Raw genomic sequence first — 18046 nt, forward strand, 5'->3', positions numbered from 1 at the left:
AGAAACACGTTTGTTTAGTTACCTAAAGCAGTCCTATGCAAATACAAGCTGTATTTTGAATTTTTCCATCTTTTTTCTCTGTACAATTTAACATGGAATCTTTTCTGTTTAAAGAACAGACAGGAAAATCAAAATGCACCAAACTATTTTTATGTAAAAAAAAAAGTTCTTCTATAACTTAACATACAGTAGTTGTGTTCTTCCTGTACTTAAACTGGAGAACCTTGTTTCATATGTTCATCTTGTCCAGAGGAAAGCAGTCTTAGTTTCTCTTTCAGCTTTTCTATTTCTTCTTCTTGCTCTCTCACCTTTTGCTGTAGATTAGAAATAACCTGGAAATGTGAGACAGCTGATTTATTTACAGGCAGGGATAAATCCTCATCAGTCTATTGGCACATCTGTAGTCAACTACAGATAAGATTCCACAGCACAGATCTTAGTGGCAAGGAAAGGGATAACAAAGACTGCAGAGCTGACAAAAAACCTCCGTCTGTAAATCAAGTGTCCAGTCTTCAGTTACCTGCACTTACTGGCTATTTTTCTCCTTTAAAAGAAGAGCTGGAAACAGTGGCCTAAATATTCTAACAGGGAATAAAGATCTCAGTCACGCAATTCTCTTTAAATTTTTTAAAATAGGCACAAGACAGGAAAGGTAAGGAGATTGTTACAAAGCAATTTAGCTTTGATATTTTTTATCCTGAAGGCTGATGTTGGCAGTACTTACGTGTTCTGTGGTATGAAACAGCTCACTGTCACGAAGCTGAGCAGCACTTGGTCTTTCTGTGGATGCCTGACTGGTGAGAAGTTTCACATACTTGGCTTGAACAGGCCATTTCTTGTAGAAGTTACGAGGAATGTGGCCATTCCTTACATTTGTTATAACTTCTGCTCTTTCCATTTCTGTTCCAAATGGCTGGAAGAGTTCTAGCAGGATAACACCCAAGCTATACATGTCTGACTGAAAAAGGGTGAAGAAAAAGTTCTGGGATAATTTCTACTTCAAAGGACCAACCAGATTTCATCTCACAAATACTGCAGTGAGGCTTATGACAAAGTTTCAGGATAAGAAGAGTTCTGTGGCACTACTGAAGCAACTCAAATTCAAATCCATACAGATTCTTCAAAATGATCTCAGAAACACAACTTCTGTATTTAGCAGGCAAAGCTGAAGTCTGTTTCAGCAAAAAATGGGAGTAACAGTAATTGACCAAATTGTTGGAAAAAAGAAGAAAAAGTTGGAAAATTAACCAACAATGACATCACTGAGAAGCTTATGCTTTATTCCTATGATATGTCCTACGTATGCCTTACAGAAACAAGAATCATTTTACTGTCAGACTTTCTTTTCAGATGAGTGATGCTATTAACATTAAGCATATAGTTTCAGTATAGTTACCTGCATAACATTTCAGGTTATGCAGGTAGACATAAAGTCTTACCCTGGACAATCTGAATATCAGCACTAATCAGATAATAGCATTTAAATGTGTTCATAGAGGAGGGGTAAAAAACAAAACCTACCTTGAAGTCGTAGTCAGACCCCTGCAGCTGTTCTGGGGAAGCATATAGGCACGTCCCCACACCTGAGGTATGTGTCAGTCCTTTAAAACATGAGTTTACACTTATTAATGTCTTAAATATGCTAGAAACTTAAAACACTGAAACCTACAAAGATTTCTGCTCTTACCATTTATCCTTCCTGTGTGAAACCACTGGTCTGCATCATCCCAAAGGAGGTCTTGGCAGGCTAATCCAAAATCTCCTATTTTAACTTGATGATCTGATCCATGCAAAAATATATTTCTGGGCTACAAAATAAGACAGTGTGAAGTATTAAGATATCTATATAAAGGATTATGAATTGCTGAAGTTGCATTCAGCTGTTTCAAAACCTGTTGCATCCAGTCATTCAGATGTGTAGGACAATGATTCTTTCATACTTTCATCAGTGAGATAGAAGAAAATAGTCAGAGTGTTTCAAATATTCACCACCATTTGGGCAGAAAGACTACTTACGAAGGATGCAGGAAAAAAAAAGAAAAGAAAAACAGGGAAAAAAAAAAGATAATGTATTTCTCAGCAGGAAATGGCAGTTTTTCAGAACAGTAATGTTAACAGGCAAGAGTGCACAGCAAGTGAGACCTAAGTAGCAGAAATCAGTACCGAGATCACTGGGCAAGACCTCACATAAAACAGGAGTCCTCTAAACGACAAGCACAGCTGCAAAGTGCCAAGTGTTTTTCTTGGAAAGCTGGAATGGAAGCAGTTGCTGAGGCTGCTGAGTGGAGCACTGCCTGCAGAAACACGGAACGAGTTGTCCATTTATTTCAGCTGCACAAGCACCGCTGAGACGCGTTAGCAGCATGTGTGCAGGGCGAAGGAATACTTGCCACTTAAAAGAAAACAACATCCAATTACTGTTCTTTACTTACTCTGCAGCAGTTTCTGAACTTAGTGCAGTGCAATGAGAACTGCAAACAATGTTGCTTCTTACAGACTTTTCTTCTACTAAATGTCAGCTCTAGCAACACAGCAAACAGAGCAGAAGCCTTTCTTCAGTTTTTGAAACTTTTGCTGCTTTTGCAATACTTTCAGAATAGCACAGTTACTTCACAGCTGTTCTAGAATCAGGCAGCCCAAAACATCACAAAGAAAGGCACTGCTCAAAGGAAAGAGACCAAACCTTTCAGTTCTGATTACGGATTGTCATTACAAAAACTGTAACTCCCTTGTCTGCCAGTAGCAGAGTAAGCAAGACAGCCAGCAGAGCTGCCACTGCCTGTGCTTGCCCTGTGTCCTTGTGAGGGCAGAGGACACAGTTTGTGCTGTGAAGAGCTATGTGAAATCATGATGGAAAATGGCGGGAGTTAAAGCTTTACCATCTGTTAGCAAATAGCGAGTGCTTGGAAAGACCCCCACCTCACAGACCTGCTCTCCCTCCAGGTAACACTCCATGTGTTATTGATATGTATTTATTTATTTTTAAATTCAAAATAAAGAAAGAAAGAAACATTAAATGATTGTGGTTCCTGATAAGATCAGACTCATAAGTCTTCATAAAATCATAAAGAGGCCACTGGAACTGCAAGCATAAATAAGTGTTACTCTGGGGAGAAGCCCCTGGGGGCTCCCAGCTCACAGCACAGGGCTCCACGTCTCACATTTCTCTGAAGGATCAGACTAACAGGAATTTCAGAAAGAATGTCAGGACCCTCACTGATCTGAGCTGCAGTGAGGCAACAGAAAAGGTTCCTACAGAAAGTAACCTGTTTGAAGCCGTGAAAGAAAGGATCAGGACAAATGGTCACAGTGAAGCTTTCACAGTGGAGGATATCAACAAGCAATTGTTTTATTGAGCCGTGCCAGGAACTCACTGAACAACGTATTCATAAATGATGTAGAAAAAGGGTGAACAGTGAGATAAAGTTTGCTGGCAGAGAAATAAAGATGAGGTCTGAATGCCAAGAATCATAAAAGGATCTTGCAAGTCTTAACAGGCAAAAGGAATTCAGTGCAAATAAACATTACAATGCAAATAAAAGGAAAATCAATTTTACACGCACAACAACTATCTCTAAGCTGATTTACTGTTCAAGAGTGGTAACAGCCCTAAAAACAGCAATGTGATGCTCACTGCTGCTTCATGAAGCAAAATGCACATCACCAACTTTTTTTTTTTTTTTTTTCCCTTTGGAGAGGGTAGGGGAGATGAAGAAGAAAACATTACACAGTCCTGTACAAATTAATGAACTGTCACCTCCAATACTGCCTCTCATCTCAAATACAATTATAGAAACACAGAACATCCCTGGTTGGAATAACACATAAGAGAAGTGGAATGACGTGCAGAAACAGCTGACAAGAATGTTGAAAATTTGCAATGTCTTTGATTCAAGGAATCACTAAATATAAAACATAAGACAACCTGTTAGGTTTAAAACAGATCTATTACATCAAACGTAGAATGGAAAGAGTGAGTAGGAAATACTACTCAGTCTGTAATTTGTGTAAACAGCAACCAAAAACAGAAGCAGTACCTGTTGACTCAGACTCATTTGTTGTTGACTATACTGCTGAAACTGAAAACTTATCATGGTAATTTTTAAAACAACATTTCCTGATCTAAATAGAGAAAAAGAGGCAAGAATCAGTCACAAGTTCATGGAGCCACAAGTGACAAGTTTGTCCTAGGAGCTGCTTAATACTGCTGGTTTGCAATAAATCTGATGACAGAACTGACCCATAACAAACTGTAATCCACACATCCAGAAGCACTGCTAGATTGTATCACAGATCCACTGGAACTTCTGCCTGCTTATGAGTCTTCTGTGAGTTTCACTGACCTGAAATCAAACTATATTGACACATTTCCATGCTATAAAACTGAGAAATACAGGAGGAAATTAAGTATAACACCATTTGTTGCATTCCTGCTAAGCACATGGGAGCAGTGATTAACAAAAATAAGTTAACGATCCAGCTGCTCTTCGGTCATTGCCATCCACAGAGCTTGCTCTGTTTTGTGACCTTACTGCGTTACACTCCACCAGTCCAGAAGTATTTTTTCCTCAGTAAAAATGAACTAACTTGAAGCTATGTTTTATGTTACAGAAATAACCAGAGGCTACACAGCACTCCATCTCCTACTCAACTTGCCCAGTGCCTGCAGAGCTGCGATGTCCACTTGAGGCAAATCTCAGAGAAGTCGGCCAGCTTCACAGAGTAACACAGAAGAGTGTCTCTATCTTGCACAACGTAAAACACCAGATAAAGCCTGAAATGAGTAACTGCAACTGTGACCACCTGGTACACTCAAGTCAACAGTCTGATGATGACTTTCCACCTACATCCATTCTTTTTGAATACTGTCTCAACACAAAGGACACAGCCAAATCTGGCTGGATGCCTCTTCACATAGCTGCAGGGTCACTGAATGCAGAGGCAACAGCAACTTTAATTGCATCTGGAGCAAACACCAATTCTACTATTACAACTTGCGGCAGAACTGCCCTCCACATTGCAGTGTGTGCAGCATCATCCAAAGCAAGCAGAATTTTAGGTGTCAACATAGATTGCATCTCTTTACTATTAAGTAACGGAGCCAATGTAAATATCCAGGATCATGAAGGACGAACAGCTGTGCACGAGGCCTGCTCAGGGGGTAGAAGGGAAATAGTCCATCTCCTGTTGGAGTATAAAGCAGACATGAACAGTCTAACAAGAGATGGGCAATCTCCAGTCTTCCTTTTTCTTCAAAAGAGATCACATTTAAAAGACAGAGCACTGCTGAACAAGTTGCTGGGATTCTCATATCCACTGAAGTTAAGAGATAATCAAGGAAATCTACCCACTGGCCTTCTGTTCTCAAAATTCCAAAAGCTGAAGGACTTCCTTCTAACATTATCGCAGAAATTACTGTCCCTGGAGGATATCTGCAAGATCACTGTTAGAAGAATATATGGAGAGAACAGCAAGCACTGGCTCAAAACCAGGCTTCCAGCAACTGTATGGAATTCATTATACAGCTATCAGAATGTAGGAAAACTCGCCTGTGATGACACTGAATGGGAAAGCAAACCGAAATACTGTAAACCCTGAACAGCCTTAGAGAAATTAAAATTGATCCAGAATGAAGATTAATGTTGTGTTTTCTGAAGCAGCTCCAAATTTTCATTTGCAGAGTTTTAATTACCAAGGTAATATTTACACTGATCTCCTCAAAGAGCTGCCATCTCTTTGTGCAGAAAGCTTCTGAAGGAAGCAGAGCAGAATACACACTCACTTCACTGCTAGTGGGTTACGCGAGGTTAAGCAGGAGTGAGGGGGGAAAAAAGCAAGGTGTAGTCAACCTACACCTCACATTTAAGCTACCCTGTAAGTTAAAACTACTCTTATGATTAAAGTTCAAAAAAAAAAAAATAAGCCACACACACAAAAAACACAACGAAGGAACACACAAAAAGCATCCACTGCAATCCATTCAAAGTGTATTTTTCTAAGTCTGATCTTCACTACATTTAATAGGAATTAAAATAAACTTTTAATTCCTTCATCGAAGTCACCTACAGTCTGAGTCCCTTACATGAGACCAGAACTATTCTGAAAGACAGGAATTAATTTGCAAATGAGGGAAAACTTAAGGAGAAAAAAAAAAACTATAATTTGAACATATCACAGAATGGCCAGGGTTGGAAGGGACCTCAAGAATCGTGGATCTCCAACCCCAATGCCACAGGCAGGGCCACCAACTTCCCCATTTAATACCCAACCAGGCCACCCAGAGTTTATTTTTCATCTACAACAGAGCTAAATTTAAGAGCCCATATCCCCTCAAAAGTTGTGAAGCTGTTTTTTTTTCTCCCATCACAGAAGCTACCCTTGTTTTCTTCAGGCTCAAGTGATAGCCTAACAAACTTACTTTAATGTCTCGATGCATCACTCCCATGCTGTGGATATAGCACACTCCTTCTAATAACTCTTCAAAAATTTTCATTGTCCAGCTGACATCCACAAGATGGTATGGACCTTGAAGCAATTTAGAATACACATTATTTGGCTAAATTTTGACGAGATATTTAAGTTTATGTTACTATGTCTCACTGAAACCAGTTTATTTATGATATGGAAAAAAAATTTAATGGAACGAGCACGGTTTAAAAGATGGCATTTCCCACAGTTCTCCTAAGAAAGTATTTTGAAACCCTAGGAAGTCACTAAGCTCAGAATGCAGGTCGGTTCCTGGAACATCACTGCATCTGCATGCAGGTTTCTCCAAGTCCCACCACACAGTTGTACGATTATGAATTTAATGATGACAAATCTGAAGTACCTGCATTCACTACCTGTCCATTTGTCTCTGACTGGAATTCTGCCAATCTGCTTTGAACGAAGAAAAAAAATAACTACTGCTTAAACAACTTTCTGACAAAGAGCAGATTCTCTCATTTAAAAACTGCTCCAAGCAAGCATCACCCATACAGAGCTCTGTGTTGGTAACAAGTACAGCTCTGGCATACATTCATTCTTTTTCAGAGCTGTCTGAAACTCACGAACTTGAATCTCTTTTAACAACATCTATCATATGAAGGTTCAATACTAGCAGCTATTGGATGAAAGGAATAAAGAATCCAATTAAGAAGATCCATACTATAAGCTGCTGAATTAAAACATCCTGCAAATGGACTTCTAATTGAGAAAAGGTCACTATTTGCTTTATAGCAAGGAAACTTAAAAACAGCTATGAATCTTACCAGCAGCATCCTCTGTTTTCTCACTGCACCTTCTGTTACGGGCAGCAATCCAGTCCCACAAGGACAGTTCACACAGTTGCATCTGTATATAAAGCATCAAACGATACTCCACCTAACAGCAAAACATGGTACTGCTGATGTAATGAACAGCATCACCTTACTTATCTTCTTTAAAGGCAACAGAAACTAAATTTATCTTAAGCCAAAATTCAGTTACCAAAATGACAACAGATACAGTACTACTGCTATCTAGTTTGGGCTTTGATAGCAATTGTTATAAGACCAAAGCTAAAAGAACAGCCAGCTAGATTTATTATATATATTTAAAGATTCAAATGAGACTATAAAAGCAGTTAGAATTACTGCATGGAGGTTCATTCTGACTTAATAGCGTAAACAGATAAAAAACAAGAAAAGTCAACCTGTTGATATGGAACTGTATTTACTCAAACATGTAAAGTCATTCTCAGACAATGCATGTGCTCATTTGAAAATCTGGACAACTCAAACAGACACCTTTAAAACCTGAGATTTCTTTCACAAGGGAACTGCAACTGATAGCAAAGGCTCAAAACATTCCTGAGCTGTCTGCATTGTACAAAACACCACAGGGGTAAAACACCAACAGAGTTTAAGAGGCGTAAGCAGAGTGGTCATTCCTTCCCTCTCACATGTAATCTCACGCTGGACAGGGTCAGCATCACATACCCAGGCACTTTCACCAATATCTAAACTAGCTGCTGTTGCTGAATATTGAAAATGTTCAAGTCTGTTGGTTTGTTTTCTTTCTCAGAAACACAGGAGTAGCACTTTTTACTCATGTAAGCACATCAAAAGGACCCCGAATGACTAACAGAGACTTTTCTGTATGTGAGTTTTGCCATGTACACATTGCTCCTCTGGTCGTTTTCCTTGTAATTACTCAAAGTAATAAGAGTCAATACTTTCGGTTCTAATAAAAGTCCTTTAAAATTTATCATTATAAACAATTCCTGCAACATCCACATTTTCCTTTGCAGCCTTCATGAAATCAGACAGCAGCTAGATGTACTTAAGGAGAGCTGCACTTACCTCGAACCCTCCACAGAGAGCTACATCATTCCCAGAGCACTCTTCAGTGCAGGACTCACTTCCAGCACTAGCATCTAGATCCAGACTACAGGGTTGGCCGTATGATGAATCATTTTTAAAATCAGTTGATCTACAGTCAACACTACTGACAGAGTCTGCTTGTAGTTCTACGGGCGATTCACATCTATTTGGTTTCATACCTATTTCCTTACTATTGCTGTTAGTGAAATCATTCCTTACATCCATATTCTGCACCAATTCACTATCCTGATTTCTAAGATATGTACTGTCGCCAGACTTTTCTTCTTGTGAAGTAAGGTCAGCAAAAATAATTGAACTACCACTTTCCACACTCTGAATGTGACAGTGATCACTGAAAAGAATAAAGAGAGAGAAATCTAAATGCAGAGTTTTATGCCATGCACTTGCAATACACCATTCTGAAAACTTCATTTTTTATTGCAAACTGTACTCCAGAGTTAAGAGTTCAGCTACTTCCCCACATAGAACTTTAGGATCATGAACTGCCAAGTGTTGGCTCCAACCTTTTAATATTCTCCCTGAGCATGGATTTCTGGCAGCTGACTCAGATAGCTCACAGACACACACACAGCCATAGGTCACAGTATTCACTGGGTAGAACTATGATGATTCTCTCCTTTTCAGTTAGGAAATTACACTGTAACATTTTTCATTGGACTCCACCTCCTTACCAAAAAGGCTAATCAACACTTCTGAGAAACAGAAGGCCCCATTGCCCTAAAAAGACTCTGCAGTATTAATCAATGTTGGCAAATACCATAAAGCTTTTGAAGCAAACTTGAACCCCATACTACACTCAGGCACCCTGAAATTGTGAGATCCAAGGCAGGCAGGGGTATCCAGCAACATTCTTCAACTCAATCAGAACAGAAACAATGACAAGGATAACTAATGCTTTTTCCTTGTTGTAATTAGAAAGTAAAAAGCAACACGTGCCGAATTCTGTACTCTTTTAACGCTATTTAAAGAAAAATAAAAGCATTTGAATTAAAGAGAAAGAAATGTTATCGTTGAGGTGTGTTATACTTACTTGCCACTCTCCTGTTCCAAGGGTAACGACTGCAACTTCAATATTGTCTTATCTATTGGATGAGAAGATAGGTATGGCACGTCAGGAAACAAAACATGCACATACGTACTACAAAGCAATGTTTAAGCTACAGCATCTTCCTGAACTCCACTATTTGTAAATATCTTTCTCTTTGCAATACAAAAGCCATTTCTCAGACTCAGAAACAACCCTGAGTAATCTGTTCTTCCTTTTTCTTTAAAAGAAATTAAACATTATAAGAAATCTCTGGAAGTGTTATATTTGGTTCCTCTACATGTTCACCCAGCTTTGATCCTTAATTACTCAGCCAGTTCAAAATAAGGCCTTAAGTATAAGATAATACACAGCTAAAGAAATAACTCCACAAGGCACCCCCGTCTGCATCACTTTGCTGCTGTTTTGAAAATATCTGAAATAATTTTCAATAAAATTGTGTACTCACATGAAAAATAAATTTATTTTAGCACACATTTCAGAAGCAAATACAAAATAACTGTCTTCTAAGCCACAGAAAACCATTAAGTACCACAATACCTACTTGTTACACTTTCAAAATTAAATGCCTGTAAGGTATTCCTAGCACTTAGAAGTTGTATCCTTCAAGATTCTCAATATCACAGACTTAAAAAGACTTGTCTATTTTACTATACTACCAACTAAGTATTTTCTTTTGTGCTTATAGCAGGCTGGAAATCAATTCACTGACATGAAAAACAATAAGGTCAGACAGAGGATAAGCAAACCTCCCACTAAGTGAGGATCAAAAGATTTAGCTGCATTCCGGAAGAGAATGAGAAAGAAAAGTCACCAACAGATTAGGGTTTGAAAAGGACCAAAGGACAAAGTGTGGGAAGAGCTGAGAACAGAGAAACTAGGGGAAAAAAGGGGAGGGGGGAAGGGGGCAAAGGATGTGTAAAATGAACATAAAAGGAGATTAATTCTCCTTTTATATATAATTATATATATATATATATATATATATACGTTATATATATAATAACCAGTACAAAAAAACAACAACAACAACAAACAAACAGATTATCTGTAACTGCAGAACTCTATCTGTCAAATTTAAAAGTCTTGCAGAAAGCCAAATAAGAGACAGGGTTGTTTTTTTTTTTTTTTTTGCCTTTTGATTGTTTTTTCCCTTCTGAAGTACTTCTAGGTTCTTTCAGGTTTTCAGAACTGTTTTCTAAGTAGAAAGAGGAGCATAGTGGGAGATTTACCCTACTTTGCCACAACCATGACATTTCAAAATATTCCTAGTTTGTGTGGGTTTTTTACTCCTATTCATCACTTGTTCTCCAGTAGCTGAAGTGGTTCATCCCCAAGCATTCTTCTTCTCCTTCTTAACTCACTACATTTTGAGTTAAAACTTTTTATTGCATTTTACTTAACCTCAGCCAACTTTAAAATCCTTGCCAAATATTTCCGGAAGAAAAGCTAATGCTTTCATACTTCCAAATTCGTTACCGAGTAACAGATAAGCAAGAATTGCTCAATATGCTGTACTTTCCTTTTGGGCAAGCTGTTTGAACCTGTTCCATCCAAGCAGTGTGATAGCCCACAATATGAGGATGCTGCAGTCCAGCCAGCACTTTAACTTCTCGAAGGACCTAAGAGGACAAAAAAAAAATCCCAAACAACCCAGTATGACTGTTCTTTAGTTAGACTGCTTAGTAAACCCACAATATAACAAGAAGAAGAATTCCTGAGGAAAAATACATTAAAAAAAAAAAAAAAAAATCAAACAAATAATATTATAAAAATGGAGGAAGTTTGGAAGCTTTAGAACAAACTACGATTTTTATATACGGATAATATAATCAAAATCAAGCTAATATACCACAGTGAAAGTACTTAAGTATCTCTTAGTCACTTTTTTCTATTAGGTACAGATAAGGTCAAATCTATGGAAACCAGACTAACAAATGTAAATGCTGTTTTTAATTAATACTTCTTGAAGGCTTGAGAATTCAGTAATGCAGTTAGTGTTTAAATCGAAATCGGTTAGAGCAAACAGAGAATTAAAAGAGATGGGAGGAAATGAAATAAATAATACCTTCATGCAATCTCTTCTTGTAGCCTTCTTAATATTGATTTTTTTAATAGCATAGAACTGGCCATCTAACTTGTTTCTGACCTGAAAACAATTGCAATACGACAAAATTATTTGCTGAAGTGTCTAAGTTAGTGAGTTATTAAAACCTTTAGAAACAACTATCTTCTATCAATTAATTTCTGCACTCTATATGGATAACTTCTTGCTTTTATCAGAAAGTTAAACCAGGACGAGACTTTAGCTGTCCAGGATGAAGATCCAATACTTTTGCCTTATTTTCAGGGCCGCAAACTTCTAATCCAAACTTTGTCAAATACGCCCCTCTACAGCTATCTCATCAACAGAAAAATGCCAATAGGCCCTGATGACCAACAAGTCAGGTTCTCAGTACATCTGAGGGACCACAACTGCCATCTAAATGTGGCCTATCCCACTTGGAGAACCTGCACTTGGCCGTGCACTGCAAGTGTTCAGCAGTGTTCAACATCAGATGGACAGTTTGTGTTCCAATTGAAGTTGCCTTCTTTTCAAGCAACAACTGGAACGTCGGCGTGCGCAGACTAAGCAGAAAATGTAAACTTCAAAGAAAAACTAGCTATAAACCATTAAGCTATAAATGAAAAGAATACCTTGTATACTTGGCCATAGCCTCCTTTTCCCAATCTTGCAATCTCATCAAATTCATTCAAGTATCGTGAAGTCTGTGCTTCCAAGAGAACTTCTTTTTCCCTATTCAAAAATTAGGCTGCATTAAACTAAGTTACAACTTTCAATGAAGTTATTATATATGCCACAGGCAATCCAGAAATACTGTTTATATTATGAAAAGAAGAAAAAAACCCAATACCTTGGCATTGCCATACTGAATACCGAAAGGCAACAGTATAGCACAGGCAGTTAGGGTGAGAGCACACTGTGTGCCTCAAATCCACATCCCAAATTAATGCAAGTATTCAAATGATTTCTTTAAATGTATGCCTGGTAACTCTTGTTTTCCTTACGACCACATTAATGACAGCTGTCGTACTGAAGGAGATTTCATCAGACCATTCTGAGAGACTATCGAGAAATTTCCACTTTTTTCTGTGTTTCAGAAATTAAATACAAGGTGTGGCACATGAATTAAATTCACACAGAACTCTAGGGAGGAAGTTGTTTAGTATCTTTTCAATGCTTTGAATACATACCCAATTGCACGAGAATCTCCATTATCAAGTTCCTATGAAACAATAAAATCCAACATAAAAACATGCCACACAGAGCAATAGGTCTACCATGCCATTACCACAAACAGCTTAATCAAAACAGAAACTAGAACTGCGTTCCCAGAAGAAAACGAGTTCACAGATACAGACAGCCATTCATTCTCTAGAGCAAACTGAAGTACTGCCCTACCGGTGAGCAGCTAAGGTCACTGCTGGAGAGAATGCTGCCCTTCAGAGCAACCCCTGCTGGCAAACAGGATAACACGAGGGCTCCAAAACATGCTCAAGACAGCATTAACTGGCATAGTTCAAGCAGAGAGATGAATAAACCGCTCTGACTCAGCCTGAAGCCCAACACAAGGGTACAGTTAACCACAGCAGTTAAAAGTCAGAATGCATGCCTGCCTGCTGACAAAAAAAGCAGTAGCAATGTTTAGAACACTTTGCCTATGTTTAAAAAGAAAAAAACATTTTTTTTAACACTACTATTTAATACAGAATGAAATATTTCTGGTTTCAAAAACATCGATTTGCACCTACAGGTCCAGAACACACCATCTCAAATAGACAGAACTAGAATTCTATTTGTAGTTACTGAAAACAACCAATCCAGTATTAAAAGAACCCCAAAACAAAATATTCTTTAGATGCAACGTGTTAATCCCTAAACGCAGATGCTGCCAAACAAAATTAACAAAGCTTACCCCATTAAGTACTTGTCGGTTAGCTGCTTTCATTAGCTCAGTAATGGCTCTATTATGCTGCAGTCTTACAGTACTAAACTCATCACAGAAGGCAAAAGGGGAGAGCAAACCTGTTCTCGTGAAAGCCTGTCGAAGTACTGCACAAAGGAACAGAAAAAGGTCACATTAAATAAAGCTTGCCAATAAGACCATGTAAGCAGTTGTTTTCTGAAATGAGCAAACTTGATTTGAAAGAGAGTGCATCTGAAAACCTGAATGTTCAGTCACTTCTATCACAATGGCCTTTCCCATAGGGATAAAAGCTAATTAAACCCAAACTAGAGTTGCTCTGGGGGAATCCCTTTGCATAATGCAGCTAATTGCCATGCATTTCGTCGCATTTCCTGCTCTCTCTTATCTCAGCGGGTGAATCATTCAAACATTCACCTGTTCACTCCTTACCTTTGTACCACATTCTCTCAGAGAAAAGAGCAACTCAAAGCATGAGGACACCCATACAGTAAAGAGGCACTACAGTGTTATTCTAATTCCCATATCAGCTCACATTTAAGTACCGTAGTAAAGAAATCACCCACACCACAATGCTGCATACTGCACAGCCAGGTTAAGCAGTGCTGTGACAGAAAGAACTGATACTGGAGATGGGTGCAACCGTAAAGACAGTACAGGAAATGTACTGCAAACACTGAGGAGTTGCAAGATCTTCAACTTGCTTGCAAAATTTTCTTTGGTACTGAAACTTCAAAATCAGCCTGCTATCTCTCAGTGGACATAAAGCACGCTGAAGTGAACCTATAAGGAACTGGGAATTTTGCAGTACGAGCGTTATGGACACTTACATGCAACAGAAAAGTGGGGGGAAAAATCCACGCAGGCCAACATGACCTTAGTAACCACAATCACAAAACAGATACAATTACTGCAGTACCACTTGGAAACCAGCTTCAACTCTACCAATGCAGCACTATCATCTGCCACAGAAGCACACTGGGAATGGAGCAGCTGCACCATCAGCAAGGGGCACAGGCTGCATCAAACCCAGGCCCCTTAGAGAGCCTTTGAGTAACCACACCTTAACCAAGGCCCTCAGGTCATAAGGGGGGACCATAAGGGCTCAACTACTATTGGCTTAAATAAAACCCTAATAATTCCAGGATACTTCGAGTCTTCTTACTGTCAGAGCTGGCAGTTATCAGATCACAGACAGACCTCAGTCTGCCCAGGACAGCAGTGTCTCCCTAATGGTGCTTGTGCCTCTTAAGTTCAGCCTAGACAGCTTAGGGATGATTCAGTTCTTCTCTTTTCCTCACGTTCCCGTGCCTCCCAACTCCCCCCTACACTTTATTTATAAATTTTGCATAACTGCTATTTTACTGACTGTACACATAATGGATGTATACCAGTATAAGTTGATCTCTACCTTTAAAATGTTGAAAAAAACAACCAGGTATTTTTAATGATTACTTACCATTAAGTAGGTAAGTATATGGCTAATGGTGAAATACTTCTGTAAGTTGGCGTCCCTACAGTTTTTCCTCTTCCTTCCCAATTCCAGAAATGTTTTATAAATTATTTCAATTACTGACATGATAGATAGATCTATCACATAGGGCAGCCTATACTTCGATAGGAAAGCCAACTTAGCCCTTTATAGAACGGAGAGATAAAGGATTGCAGAATAGGTTTACCTGTATCTTTGTAGAGATGTGACTTTTTTCCCCCTACATAATATTTAACATACAATGAAATAGACAAGTATAATGTTCCTACTGGATAAAAATCCAGTGTTCCTTTCTCCAGTCCAATCACTTCTAAACATAGTTGGTCTTTATAATTAAGTGTGTGTACACATCACAGTACAGAGCAGTCTTACCTTTCCAAGGTAAATTCTCCTTTTATATAGTGAAGATCCAACCCCTCTGTCCAACATCTAAGTCTCAGCCAGCACAACCTTTGCAAATTACTTCATTTTAACCTATATAGGTTTAACAGGTTAAAAAATCCAGTGCCTTAATATTTTACTCAAATCATCTTAAATCGTGAATTAGGCCTATCAGCATAGGCTGACCTTACCCACACAGAGTGACTTCCTCTTCTTACAGAAAGTTTCTTTTTCATCAGTCCTAAGAGCTATTTGTGTTTGTTTTGTTTTGGCAAGTTCTTTTTTTTAATATAAAGATATAGCAAAACCTGGTGACAAACACCTACACCAGATTTAAAGAACGAAAAAGTGAGTTGCCTGTTACTATAGGATGCTTCAAACAGAAGCAACATAACATGGCTATTTTTATTTTCTACAATGTATAGCATGTATATATACATGTATAGTAAGGAAAAAAAAATGAAAGATGGTTTCTGAGATCATTATATACATGCTTAAATGAACAAAATACCTAAGATAAGCCACAGACCAAAACGAACAGATTTCAGGAGAAACACCTCACGTCTAAGAACGCAAGCTCTAGAATTATGTCAAAGGACTCTGTTGAAAAACATGGGACTTCCAAAATCGCTTACTTTGACTTCAGAAAACATAATTTCAGCAGACGTGGAGAAGACAATGCCACAGCTACTTCTTGATAAATATTTCTAACAAGCCCCTCTTTTATCTGTGTTTTCAGATCCGGTTTAATATCACCACAAAGCACAATCTCCCTCAAGCAAATTACCTTGCTTTCGCTTCCCTTCCTGTGAGACAACTCTCGTGACTTAACTGAAAGAGAACTGCCTGTTCTTTGTACTGACAACTGCAGTGGTATTCATTTATTTTTTTCAGAAAACAGAGGCTCTCGGTACCAATTAAACTGACTTGGAGTCTTCATCCTCTCCTGAGAGCTACTCCTGTCACCCTACAGGATGAGGCCCGGAGCCTCTCACTGACAGAGCTCTGCAATGCCGAACACGCGGGCACGTAATGCCGTAAGGAAGAACTGCTCTTACTAACTTCGGAACAAGCACCTCGAGTGCACGGGGTTGTGCGTGTACATGTGGCACAGGTGCTCCAGCAGCGACACCAGGAGCAGCTGGTTCTGGATGGTCGAAGTGAAATTCACAAACTTCTGCGACCCATTGGCCACTCGCAGTTCTGCCGGCACATCCGACTCTGATGAAGAGAAGTCACAGACCGAGTTAGCTCACCTTACGTTGCCGTCTGCACACTGAATCGAAGCCCGCAGCGCTCCCACAGCTCAGCGCGGAGCGGCCTCGCAGAAAGGCACCGGCTGCTGTCGAGCGAGAAGTTCGAGGCGCTCACCGGAGACCGAAACACGACTAATGCTTTGAAACACCTCCAGGCGAACCGAACCGCCGAGGCTCCCGCGGCCGCCTTCGGCCTCCATCAGCCCCGGCGCCGCCGCTCCCGCTCCGCCTCTCCACCGGCGGCACCGCGGTGCTCCGACCTTCCCCACGCAGAAGGAGCCCCCCCCCCCCCACTCCCCCCCACTCCCACCCCTTCCTCCCCGCGGCTCCTCCCGAGGACGACCCGCGTACCGTCGAAGCGCGGCTCCGGGCTCTCCTCAGGGAATTGAATGGCGGGCGGCCGGCGGCGGGTCGCGGCCTTCGGGGCGACCTCCCGGCCCCGCCACATGCCCGGCGCTGCGCTCGCGGCCTGCTCCGCCGCCGGCACCTGCCCGCCTCTGCGCAGGGCGGGCCCAGGGCCTGGGCGGGCGCTTTACGGTCGCTCCTGGAGCAAAGGGCGGAAAAACGTTAATCGGGAGGGGGGGGGGAGTAACGGGGCCGGAGGCAAACAGAGCCAGCAAAGGGCCCGGCTCAGCGCGGGCCGCCGCCTCCTCGACCCGGGGGCCGCTAAGCGCCCCGAGAACCGGCCTGCGGCCGCCCCACCTCACCCCTACGAAGGTGGCAGCCCTCAGGCCCGGCTCTGAGCGGGGGTCGCCGAGCCCCCCCTAGCGGCTCCCGGCGGCGGCACAGGGGCGGTGCCGGTCCCCGAGTGACCCGGAGGAGCTCGCTTCTCCCCCCGCCGCCGCCGCCGCCGCTGCCGCCGCCGCCGCCGCCTTCCCTCCCCCCGCCCGCTCGGCCGGCCGGCGCCGGGCCCCGGATGCAAGAGGCCAGCGGAGGGACGTCATTGTTCCCCGACGGGCTGAAAGTGGAGGCGGAGCGGGCTGGGCTGAGGCGGGGGCTGCGGCGAGGGGGACCCGGCAGCGCCGAGTCGAGCGCGGCCGAGCCAGGTAATGGGGCCGGGGAAAGCGGCGGGCCCGGCACGGCACGGCAGCACCGCGTGCGCCTCCCGCCTGGAAATCAATGGGCCGGGGGGAGGGGCCGGCCCGGGAAGGGGAAGCGCCCGGCGACAGCCGCCGGCTCGGCTCGGCCCGGCCCACCCCGCGCTTTCCCGCTGCCCGGCGGGAGGCCGGAGGGGGTGGGACCACCGGGCGGGGCGGGGCGGGGCGGGGCGCCGCTCCCAGCACAGCGATGCAGCGGCGCAGCAATCGTCCGGCCCCGCAACCGTCTGCCTCTCGCCGTCTCCCGCCGCCTCCGTTATGCGCCGCGTCCCGCCCGCCACCCGCCGCTCCGTTATCTTCCCACCGCCAACGTGCGGACCCGGCACCGCGTTCCGCCCCGGCCGGAGGGTTTCGCGTCGCCCAGATCCCGCTCGGCGGCGCCCCGTTGTTCCCGCCGGCTCGGAGCCTCACGCCCCGCCGCCGCCG

The 18046-nt window shown here is 41.9% G+C and overlaps 1 protein-coding gene across 4 annotated transcripts; it reads right to left on the reverse strand.

The window, feature by feature from the left end:
• Nucleotides 1-134: 134 nt before the first annotated feature.
• EIF2AK1 (eukaryotic translation initiation factor 2 alpha kinase 1) lies at nt 135-17258 on the reverse strand. 4 transcript variants are annotated; one of them, XM_052680523.1, is made up of 15 exons: nt 16875-17258; nt 16330-16488; nt 13386-13522; nt 12664-12695; nt 12106-12205; nt 11477-11557; nt 10931-11030; nt 9394-9445; nt 8322-8694; nt 7251-7332; nt 6419-6525; nt 1688-1808; nt 1522-1601; nt 725-958; nt 135-332 (listed from the first exon to the last, which is right to left on the reverse strand). In XM_052680523.1, exons 1-15 carry the CDS (start codon nt 16969-16971, stop codon nt 210-212), a joined length of 1878 nt encoding a protein of 625 aa, XP_052536483.1. In that variant the 5' UTR covers nt 16972-17258; the 3' UTR covers nt 135-209. The 4 variants fall into 4 exon arrangements, with proteins under 4 accessions (XP_052536483.1, XP_052536482.1, XP_052536484.1 ...); XM_052680522.1 differs by having other exon boundaries at nt 7251-7362; nt 16875-17257; XM_052680524.1 differs by having other exon boundaries at nt 7251-7362; nt 8322-8406; nt 16875-17256.
• Between the last annotated feature and the right edge of the window lie 788 nt (nt 17259-18046).

The sequence above is a fragment of the Tympanuchus pallidicinctus genome, unplaced genomic scaffold (assembly GCF_026119805.1).
Source record: "Tympanuchus pallidicinctus isolate F22 unplaced genomic scaffold, pur_lepc_1.0 scaffold18, whole genome shotgun sequence".
In the NCBI taxonomy this organism is placed as follows: Eukaryota; Metazoa; Chordata; class Aves; order Galliformes; family Phasianidae; genus Tympanuchus; species Tympanuchus pallidicinctus.